Raw genomic sequence first — 11,020 nt, 5'->3', positions numbered from 1 at the left:
GTTGTGGTTAAAGGAAAAAGCTCTTAGCTTAAAGGTTGCAGCTATTTGTCTGCGACTGAGTTCAGGGAGGACGCGATCAAGATGATTCCCGCAAGTCATTAGTGACTCATCTGCACATTCAAGATTCACAGGTTTTATTGTTTGAGCTTGTGGCAAATAAAAACTTTGAACCCGGTGTGCAGAGGTTGATCGCTACAGTCTTCTCTGCACACGCCTGCCACTCAAAGGATAGACCACATTTTATAGCCAAGCTAACGCACAAGATGCTTTTACTTTTGAAATATGACGTCTCTTCTATTTCTTGACACTAGAAGTTACAAAGCAGTGTGTGAAATGTTGTAAACCTTGGCCACATTCAACAACATCCTCTTATCTGTTTTCCTGTGGCAAGTTTTCAGTCAAACCTTTGATTCTCAGGCATTCTTAGGCAGGGCACGTTTATTTTTCTCTGCTCACTTTCATCCACTAATATTCTTCAGTAGCTGCAACATGACCCACAGTTTTTACAGAATGATTTTCACGTTTACAAATGTGTTTGATGTATTCAAGGCCTGTGGTTTTTTATTAGCTCCTCTCTGTTCCATTCGTCTGCTTTGCCATTGCTTTGCAACTTTTCTTCTAAGGTGCAATGTGTTCACTTATAAATAGACGTATTCAGTATGTTTTAATTTAGGCGTTACTTCTCTATTTTGTAGTCAAGGGAAAACACTTTAGTGGCTTAAAGTTGTTTACTGTGCCTTTATCCGAAGACAGAGGTTACACATTTGATTTGATAGTTTGGGGTTAAAGGTCGACAATCATGAACTACTTTTCAGCTAAATCAAGGCACCATAAAATAGATGTTTATGGCACATGATAGGTGTCGTGTCCTTAAACAGCTGCCTGAGATCCTGAACTCGCGCATTTGAACTGAGCAAATCATTTACAACAGAGGAGAAGTGTAATAAACCGGCAGCAACAATCCAGTCTCCTTTTGCCATGTGACTGCTTACTTTGCCCAATATGATCACTGAAAATGTAAAAAAAAGAAATAGTTAAGGAGTGTTTCATCTGTTAACCTTTTATTGTGTGCATGACACAGTAAATCTGAGGACAGTGCGTTGGATAATTATACCTGAACTCATGATGGGTACATTTGAAACACAACACATTTCTTATTTTTTTCCTCATAAAAACCTGATGACTGTCGCACTGTCACGACACGTCAATGTGAGCTTGCCACGCAACTGCACACAATAAAAGTTTTGAGTTGTGCAAGTTCCTCATTTTGTCAGTCAACGTTGGACATGACTTACAATTTAACATTTAAAGAATCTGCAAACTTCATTTTTAGGACTCTGGGATTTTTTTTTAAAATACAACCTAAATAATGCGGTGAGCATGTCTTTTTTTTTTTTTTTTATAAAATGTGCAACAAAATCCAGTTTTCTTCATATGTACACGGATCAGAAATGAAATAGAGCCACAGCATTTTCCTTCCCCCAGGTTCAAAATGAAGCTGAGTGTGTGCAGAACAATGACTGTAGCCCGAGTCATGTGGTCAAGCTATTTCTGGCGAAAAACTGCAGCCTGTCTTTTTTTTTCAATCCTTTTAGTCTCAGTGTCTCAGTGATTTTATTGCAGTGTTGCAGTCAAAAATGAAAAGGTATATTTTAAATTAAAGCAAAAACATGCTTTTGCCAAATGTATTATTTTATGTTTAATTTCTCACCTTTTCAACCACAGGTGTCACCTGTGTTTTTGCATACTGCAATCCGCTTCATAGTGCTTTGACTTCCTATGGTTTTTATTATTATTTATTTAAAACATCTGTGAATTCATCACTTTCATTACAGTGTAAATAGCTGCCTTCTTTTCTCAAAACAATCCCTTATATTGCGACAGAAAGAACATTGTTGTTGTTGAGCATTGGGATTAACTGTCTCTCCATAGGGTTTACTTCCCAAACACAAGGGGTTATTTTTGATTAAATTGGTAGAATCTGCAGTTGTGATTTGTACTCTTAAACTGCTTACCCCTTTTATGGTTTGAACAAAAACATTTATGTGATTCCTCTTCATATTGGTCTTCATATTGCAAATATGCCTTGGTTAGTGTGTTAACCATTAACATCCCTTTCCATTAAAAAAGGAACTTCTGAAACTCCGCTTTACCAACACTTTTGTTGAAGTTGAAGTTCTGTGGTGAACAAACGTGAAGTCGAGCTGATCGCTACAAAAGATAAGTTGCACTTGCTGCTGCGAAAGACACAAGGTGCAGCATAATGACGCCGTGCTGATGTGAATCATCTTCTTTTCATTCTGTGGTAAACTTACTAAAACACACAAAAACAGTCTTCATGTGAAATCCACCTAAAACTCCTCTGATATTGCATCAGACAGAATGTTACTGCTGGGGCTGGTGGTGATGTGGGCGTCAGTGGGTCCACCGAGTGCAGGCGGGGTGGGTGTAGTTGTGGAGGCCTGCTGGGAATGCTGCAGCTTCTTCCTGTTGATTTTCCTCTCTTTGGCACGTCTGTTCTGAAACCAGATCTTCACCTAAAACACAGATAAACACAAACATACATGTCAGTGAGTGTGAGGAGCCTTTTTCCGTGTTTCATTTAACTGCAGCGTGTTTGGCAGCTCTGCTCGGTGGTTTTCTTTTGGTGATAACTTTCTCTTGCTCTTCGTCATCAGCTGCTCAGGTTTTTCAAGTTTCAGCTTTCCCAGAATCACTTTTGGTGTTGCAAACGTCGCTCTCGGGGTCCAACAAGTGAATGTATTTTGTCACGTATCTGTAGCCTCATAGCACTGTGTTATTTTTGCAGGTTTGTGTATGATAATAAACTTGTTGTATCTTGCGTCTGACCCCCCGACAGTGTTTCTGTTTTATTTTCTGATTCGAACCAGAGTCTGGTGCTGTTTATTTTTCTTATTTTCATTCATTCATTCATTCATTCATATGGAGCCCCTTAGGTACAGCAAATATTTGTATTATTTTATTAAGCTATTAGGCACTTATGATATGGATCTTGCAACATACAAGGTATTTTACCTTGTGTTTCTTCAGATCCTCACAACGATTGTAAAATGGAGACAACGCAGCTGATCAAGTTTAACTTTCAACTCTAAATGTATAAATACCTTCTTGCTACTCTCGACATGGGCTTGTGATATACACACCCAGGTAAAAGTAAAGATTAGATTTAAAGAAAGAAAAATGTCTTCAAGTTCAAAAAGTAAAACACTTACTCAACGATAGGAGTAAATACACTGTCTATCTTTTACACCAGGTTTATTCAAGACATGCTTGAGCACTGCATACATACACACACACACATTGTAGGAGTTCACCACACTGACAGCTTGTGTAAAACTTACCTACAATAGATCAGGTTTCTCCATAATGGGATGTTTGAAGAACTTAGCAAGAAAAGCTCAGCTGGTGCTGATAATAATGGTAATGATAATAAATGGTTATTTACACCTGAGCTTTTTCTACTGTGACCTGTCAAAATGTCTGCCATGAAAAAAAAGCCTTTTAAAACAGAATTGCTACTCGACACTACAATCCCCTCCATCTCTGGGTCACACTGCTGCCTCAAATACTTGCTTTTGGTGTGTCTGTCTGCATGTCATCTGCATGAGTGAGAAACTAGAAGACGCTCAGTCAATTACAACAAACAGCATTTTTCAGGAACACCTGAAACCTTGTTGCCATTACAGTCGATCCAATTTACATGGGGTTTTTTTTATGTTAACAATGGATCAACAGAAAGCATAACAGTTGTGAAATGGTGCTTACCAAAGGACATGTCCACACTGCTGCCCTATGATGCTATTACATTCAGAGTTTAGAACCACAATAACTGCCAAAAATGATGCCAGGACTTGTGCTCTGATTATAGTATTGTCTCTCACAGAAGAAAGATAGTAGTGAGGAAATATCTTTCTTATCACAGTGCAGTGGGTGATTTGCTCTTGCAAATTTGGCCAAAATTGTATTAAGTTTGTTGAGGTAGAGCTTTTTTAGACAAGGTTGCTAAGGGTGACTGATAATGATTCCTGGCAGGAAACCGCACAACTGACAATGTTGAAAAACTTTTCTCAGATGTCTTCCTTCCTTATTACATTTATCACACTGTATGGCGCGGTCAATCATTGCTGTTTTGATCTATTAAAGGCATCTCCCTGTGCTCAGTGTGACAAACTCTAACTACAAAAGATTCTGTCTCTTTTCCGTCAAAGTTTGAATACACAAAACATATTTTTGCTCAGTCCATCACACTTTCACAGTCAGTGATCTATAGCTGCTGGGTTTCCTGTAGTTGCACTGTTGTAATCACAAGTAGGAACCTAATTTGATTAAGAAAATGTTCACCACTCCCTGACTTCTACAGGAGCTTCTGACTCTCGTCTTCCTCAGTAGACAGATGTGGTGGAATGCTGAGAAAATCTAATCTGGATGTTTTTCAGAGTAAACTAAACTTTTTCTAAACTTTTTTTTCCCCATGGACGGAAGCAGACAGAAACTTTTCATCTGTTTGTATAAAGCCCTGATTCTCTACAGCTGGGGACACACTACAAGATTTTACCCACAAGTCACAGTTGGGTAGAGTCTGATCTAGTCAGCTCTAGTTGGGGACAGTCGGCATGGTGAGTTGGCACAGAAATCTGTTAGTGTGTGAGGGTAACAGACCCGACCTTTCCTCAGTCAGAGTCAGTTTTTTGAGCCGACTCTGGACGCAATGGGGTAGTGTGTACTGATTACCGACCCAACTGCAAACACATGGTGCCAACAGCCAATGAAAAAGAGCCGGCGGGACACCTGACATAGCGTCAGAAGACAACAAGAAGCAGCGGGAATATCTAAACAACGATGCCATGACCTCTTCTTTCCTTCTTCGATGTCTCAGAGCAGATAGTTGTGCAAACAAACAACAGTGAATCACTGGTCATCCATGTTTGTTTGCCCTTTGCACTGACGCTCTCGTAAACTCTCTCGCGAGATTTTGATACGTTAAGTTGGCTTCAGGTGGTTTGACAAATCATGTAGTCTGTGACCCCTCATCGGGCTTAGTCTTTAAATGTGTGATCCCCAGTCTTTCAGTCGTCATAAAAATAATCTGCTGAGAGAATTTTGTGCTCCAAGGCTTTTCAAAATCATTAAAGAATGTAAAAGTTGTGTAGCATGTCCCAACCTTTAGATTTACTATTATGGCCCTCAGGCTACATGCATATATGACGCATATGTGACGCATCCAGTGTAAACCAGGCCTTATAAAGTACAGTGAAAAGACATTTTTCCAGAAATGAACATTTAAATTAAGTTATGTGGAGAAGTAGCAGAACACTGGGAGTTAATGGCAATGAAGAGATACTTCATTGCCTAAATAAAAACGTGTTCTGTCTTGCGGGTCATTAAAACGTTAGTTGTTACTCTCCAGATTCATAAAAACCATCAAAGAAACTCTCGCTGTTTTCTCTGGTTGCTCAATTAAAGGAAAAGCAAATAAATGTGTACACGAAATCGAGGTAGTGGACAGGATATCCTCCTTGTTTGTGTTGCTAGGCAACAGTAAAGTTTGGTTTCAGGGCTATTTTTGCTGACAGAGCCAAATACCTGGTTCAATAAAAAATAAGTCATAACCTGTTGTTGCTTCCAATTTTCCACAATTATGTAACATTTGTAGAACTCAAATAAAAGCAACTTCACACACAACGTCGTGCCTTTCTTGTCTCGTGTGACATTAACAGTACAGTACTGTGCAGAAGTCTTATGTCAGGTTTATTCAGACATGCTTGAGCATTGCATATACATGTTGCCAATATATGAGACCAACATTCAGTCACATTATTCCAATCCAGATGCCAGTGATCACTGAATTGGCCAGACATTGAAACAACAAAGCTGGTGGTCACGTAATGATGAAGTGACACTGGGCGTGCTGGTCTAAACAGGAAGTGGATTGTCTCCTCTGCTGTTTACTTAGTTTAATATTACTGATGAGAGACAACAAAAGGTGAAAAGTAGAAGAGGGAATTGAGGATGTAAAACTGAAAATTAAAGTAAGTGTTTAAACGGAGTTTGTCATCCACAGCTGAACAACTCACGTCATGGCTAATAAGACCCAGTCAGGAAGTTTGCAAAACTAATATGGAGCAAGCAGCTTTTCTATACTTCTCCATTTTTGGGGCTTTGAAACACTGCGGTAGTGAGGACAACAGGTTTGTCACTATTTGTTTATCTATTATTCCCTCATTGAGAGGTCGTTAGCAGATACATGTATTTTAACAAATGTATTTCACTTTAAGTGACTAAGGAAACAGATATACTTACCCTACCATCTTGCCTCAGACTCATAGCTGCCTTTGACTTTCACCTGTTCTGCATCAAAATTCTCTCTGCACTTCCTCTCCTCTACCTCTAACCCTTCCGTCCCCAACTCTCTAATTTGCTCCAGCCCTCTCACCTGTCTCTCAGAAAGGCCCAGTACCATTGAAAGCTCAGTCTTCCTCCTCATGGTGATGTAGCGGTTGTACTGAAACTCCTTTTCCAGCTCCAGACGTTGGTGATCAGTGTACACCACTCTGTACTTGTCCTTTGTGCGAGTCTTCCCACCTGAAACACACACAAACGCACAAATCCTGAATAGGTAAAACAATGGATACAGGTTCGAATGCAAGTAAATTATTGTCCTCATTCCTGCCAGTAAAATAACACGATTGAGTCATGTGTAACGTCGATGCCAAACAGACGATTAATGTGAAGATGTCTGGTGCCATGTTCAAGTTCAGGCGCCACTTAAAACATCATCAACTCGATTAATCACGCTAACTTTAACCAGTGTTAAGACTCCCACTCCTCTCTGCATTGCATCAGTGGTTCTCTTTATCACCCTAAGTGGTGTTTACATAGGTGTTTACACAGTGCACCCACACGCACACACATATTCTTGAACAGCTATTTTTGACACAGTCATAGACATAATGCACTCCCTTCCCCATTACTTTAAACTTAAAGGTGCTTTAAGTAAGAAATGCATCATAGTAAGTCAAAAAATTACCATGATGTGTCATCACTGATTCTGGAAACATGCTGAGATGAAATAGTGGCCAGTATATTCACTATTAAAATGTTCAACTCCAGACACCCAAATACCCATGTCAGTCTCCTGGACCAGGAAGCAACTGCAGCCAAGGTTAGCTAACACGCTCTCTCGTACAACATATTAAATGTTTTACAGCCCATTCTTGTCATCTGGTCACCATAGCCAGTTTTGCATGTGCATGTGTAAGGGCATGCACACTGTCTAATGCCCGGTGCTAATTGCAGCTCTGTGTAAACATGCATTTGTCGAAAACTTTCTATTAGAATTAGAATTAATTATACTGCAACATTTTCACAAATTCATCCTGCAGGCCAGATTGGACCCTCTGATGTGCCTGCTCCGGCCCACGGGCCATATGTTTGACCCCCCTGCCCTTACTCTTCTAACCTGAATTCTAAAGCAGGTGTGACAGAAAGTGTCATACAAGCACACTCACACACACTCACACACAGGAAAGAGTGAGTCAGTGTTATTGATTTGAAATATGTAACGGCATCGATTTAGGCACACACACACACACGCACACACACACACGTACACACACAGCTGTATGTGTATTCAGGTTCAGGTTTGACTTCTGCAGACTTCCTGCAGTGCCCATGTTATCTCGCCAGTTTGTCACCCTCCTGCACCCACCCAGTGGACAGAGAGGGTGGGGAGCGACACTTTTGACAGAACCCACTGTTCACTTCTCTCTCTGCATTGACATCTCACATGGTGTTTGGCAGGAGGGAGAGGTGAAAAGCTTGATGAATGTGTGTGCAGTCTGCTGTGACTGTGTACATGTTGCCTCCCACTTAACTGATAGCGTTGAGTTTGTCAAGTGGCTTCCACGAAACAACCTTATCTCATCACTAAAACTATGTTGGTGTGAACACACTATAGACTGGTGTCGTTTACGTGATATTTCCTGTTTATAAGTAGTGTTCATTAATATGTTTGAAAACAAATGGGGACCGGCGAATGAAATGCATAGATCTAGGAGATGATGAGGAGCATGAATAAAGTATATGTTAACCTTTTCAATGTGATTAGTAGAAGGATGTAATTCCCTGATTCTAACTTAAACATATCTTAACTATGTATTATTAATATAAATGTATGCAAGATTCATATAGGGCTGCATTTTCATAATCGATTAATCTTAATCTCGATTAACCGAGTAATTGTTCGGTCTGTTGCCAGAAAGATGTTGCTCAGGGTTTCTCAAACCTGGAAATGTTTTTAAATGTCTTCTTTTGTCAAAAAACCCAAATTAAGTTGTAATGATTTTGTTGCTATATAGAGCAAAGAAATATTCACATCTACGGGGATAAAATCAAATCAGAAGGGTTGATTTAATTATTAAAAAAAGACACTAAAACCAATAAATCGATTATCAGAATAGTTGAAGTGCTAATTATGACTTTTCTCACCCTAAACCAGTGTGTGTGGTTGAAGAGGAACATAAGTAAGTCTATGTGCACAAGTATCTATATAAAACATTTTAATATAAATATCATGAATGGTGTTCAATACCAAGATGACCTCAGATTAATTTTTTTAACTTCAAAGAATATTTCCCAGCCTATTAAGTGCAAAATAAACAGTATATCTTAGGCAGTATGAGGCTGAACTATTTTATCTAATTGCCATTGTGTTTTTATGATAGAGGGAACGGTAATTTTTACATCATTATTCTCTTTTTCATTTGAAAAACACAACTGTGTGATAATTGTGCAGATTTGTGAGAAAACAAAGGTGTTCCCTTTAGTAAGATGTGTGTGGATCAAGACAATAATTCATCTAAAATTATATTTTGAAACACATTTGGGCTTGAACAAATTGCAGTAGGCTGTATTGCGATTTCGATTAATTCCTCAGCCCTATAAGGACAGTGCAGTATTTAATTACACCATGCAGTCTGTATATGAATGCAATGATAAATATTTGCTCTAATGGTCCTCATATACAAACGGTGAGATTGTGATTCTCCCATTCATGTTTTCTATTCTCACATGTCTGTTGTGGCCTGTTGAACTGCTTGTTGATCGGCTGAGCATCAGAATGGGGAAAATGTCATTTAAGTGACTTGTGAATGTGACACAGCTGTTGGCGCAGTATTGAGACTGTATATATTCTAATCTCAAGGGTTTACAAAGATCAAATCAGACTTGAACTTGAAAAATGTGGGCTACAGCAGCAGAAGACCACATCAGGTGCCACATTATTAGGTACACGGGCACCTTGTGAAGTGGCAGGTGAGCGTGTCTGCATTTGAATCACACTGTGTCACATTTCCTGTGCAAGAAAAGTGCTATATGAATAAAGTTTGTTCATCTGTTTGACCGATTGATTGATTTATTGATTGATCGATTGAATGTCCCACCTGAGACAGACGGTCTGATAGGTTCGGGTGCCCTCCTCCTGCAGGTGAACGTCTCCTGTCCAGAGATGAAGTTGTACGGGGTGAATGGCCCCCCTCCAGCCGCCGTGGGGGGCCCACTCAGGTCCAGGGAGGTGAAACTCACCTGCCCGGCACTGCTGGGGCTTGACCCCGGGAAGCAGTAGGGATACTCCTCCCGGGGAGCGTAGATGGAGTTCCAGGCAGTCGTCGACGGGTCACCGACTCCCGGGGCGTGATGGTACCCGCCGGTTAAGTCATACGCAGGCGGCATGTACTGGCTGTTCATGGACAGAGTCTGAGTTATTGGGTGTCTGGCCGGCGGTGAGCTTGGGAACATGCCGGTGTCGTCGTAGTCCGACAGGTAGGTGTGACTCTCAGGTGTAGACCGTGTCGATTCAAACCTCCTGGCGCATGTTAGGCCTCCGTGTGTTTAATCCTGACAGGCTGGGTTTCCACTCCAGTCTAAGGTCCAGGATACCTGTGTAGTCAGCCTACACACCTTTATAGATTTACTGCCATCGAGTTCAAAAGTATCACCGTGACGTCACGTTGTACCTGCGACCCACCTGCCTGCCTGCTTGTCCTGACGAAGTGAGGTCATTGACCTATCTATCTATCTATCTATCTATCTATCTATCTATCTATCTATCTACCTTGTATGTAGTATATATAGTTTTATGTAGTGCTTTTTGTTGTTTCATTTCCTGACAGGGCCACAGAAACAACCACACACATACCATACCACAACTATTGCCACAATAATTGTCTATAAATGTAAATGTACAAATGTGGCAATTGGAAAAAAAGAGCACAATAATATTGAGTCTTTACGTAACTGAGTAACTGCATGCTGTGTTTGCAAATAAATATAGATCATTAACACGTGAACAATAAAAAAGAGACGGCCCAGATTATAATAAATAAAAGAATGAATGAATACAGGAATAAATAAATGAATGAATAGATACAATAATAAATAAATACAGAAAATAAGAAATGTCTAAACAAATAAAACAAGTCGGCCTACATTTTTTTATTTATGAACGTATTCCTGTGTTTTATCTATTCATTCATTTATTTATCATTTTATTTATTCATTTATTTATCATTTGATTATTTATTGATTGATTTATTTATCATTTTATTTATTTCTGCATTCCTTCATTTATTATAACGTCATGTATAAAAAAAGTGAACTTCTGGATTAGACAATAATGTTTAGAGATTAGTAGGCCACCTATTTGCTTTGACACAAAGACATGTTGTTAAACACAAAAACATCATTTATTATCTCTCGGCTGTCTTCTGTCTGCTATGATATTTAAAGCTGGTAAAGTTGGTCTATATTTCCAATGCATCATTGCCTAAATGAACCACACGAGGGCAGCAAAAACCTAAATACTGGCAAGGTTATATATAACAACATGGACAAAGCACAATCTTAATCTTAATCCAACTCTGCAGGGTTTATACATTTTCCATGTTAATTATTTTCTAATTCTGTCATGGAGTGTAGTTTTTTACTCGTCAAGTGTGTGCGA

General features: G+C 39.5%; 1 protein-coding gene across 1 annotated transcript; it reads right to left on the bottom strand.

The window, feature by feature from the left end:
* Positions 1-1,655: 1,655 nt before the first annotated feature.
* On the bottom strand, positions 1,656-9,946 carry cdx1a (caudal type homeobox 1a). The gene is made up of 3 exons (XM_044040354.1): positions 9,462-9,946; positions 6,455-6,603; positions 1,656-2,537 (listed from the first exon to the last, which is right to left on the bottom strand). The coding sequence occupies exons 1-3, from the start codon at positions 9,814-9,816 to the stop codon at positions 2,352-2,354; spliced, it is 690 nt and encodes a 229-aa protein (XP_043896289.1). The 5' UTR covers positions 9,817-9,946; the 3' UTR covers positions 1,656-2,351.
* Positions 9,947-11,020: the final 1,074 nt, after the last annotated feature.

Source organism: Solea senegalensis, linkage group LG12, assembly GCF_019176455.1.
Source record: "Solea senegalensis isolate Sse05_10M linkage group LG12, IFAPA_SoseM_1, whole genome shotgun sequence".
Lineage (NCBI taxonomy): Eukaryota > Metazoa > Chordata > Actinopteri > Pleuronectiformes > Soleidae > Solea > Solea senegalensis.
Note: the sequence above shows the minus strand (reverse complement) of the source record. Positions and strands in the feature narration are given on the sequence as shown.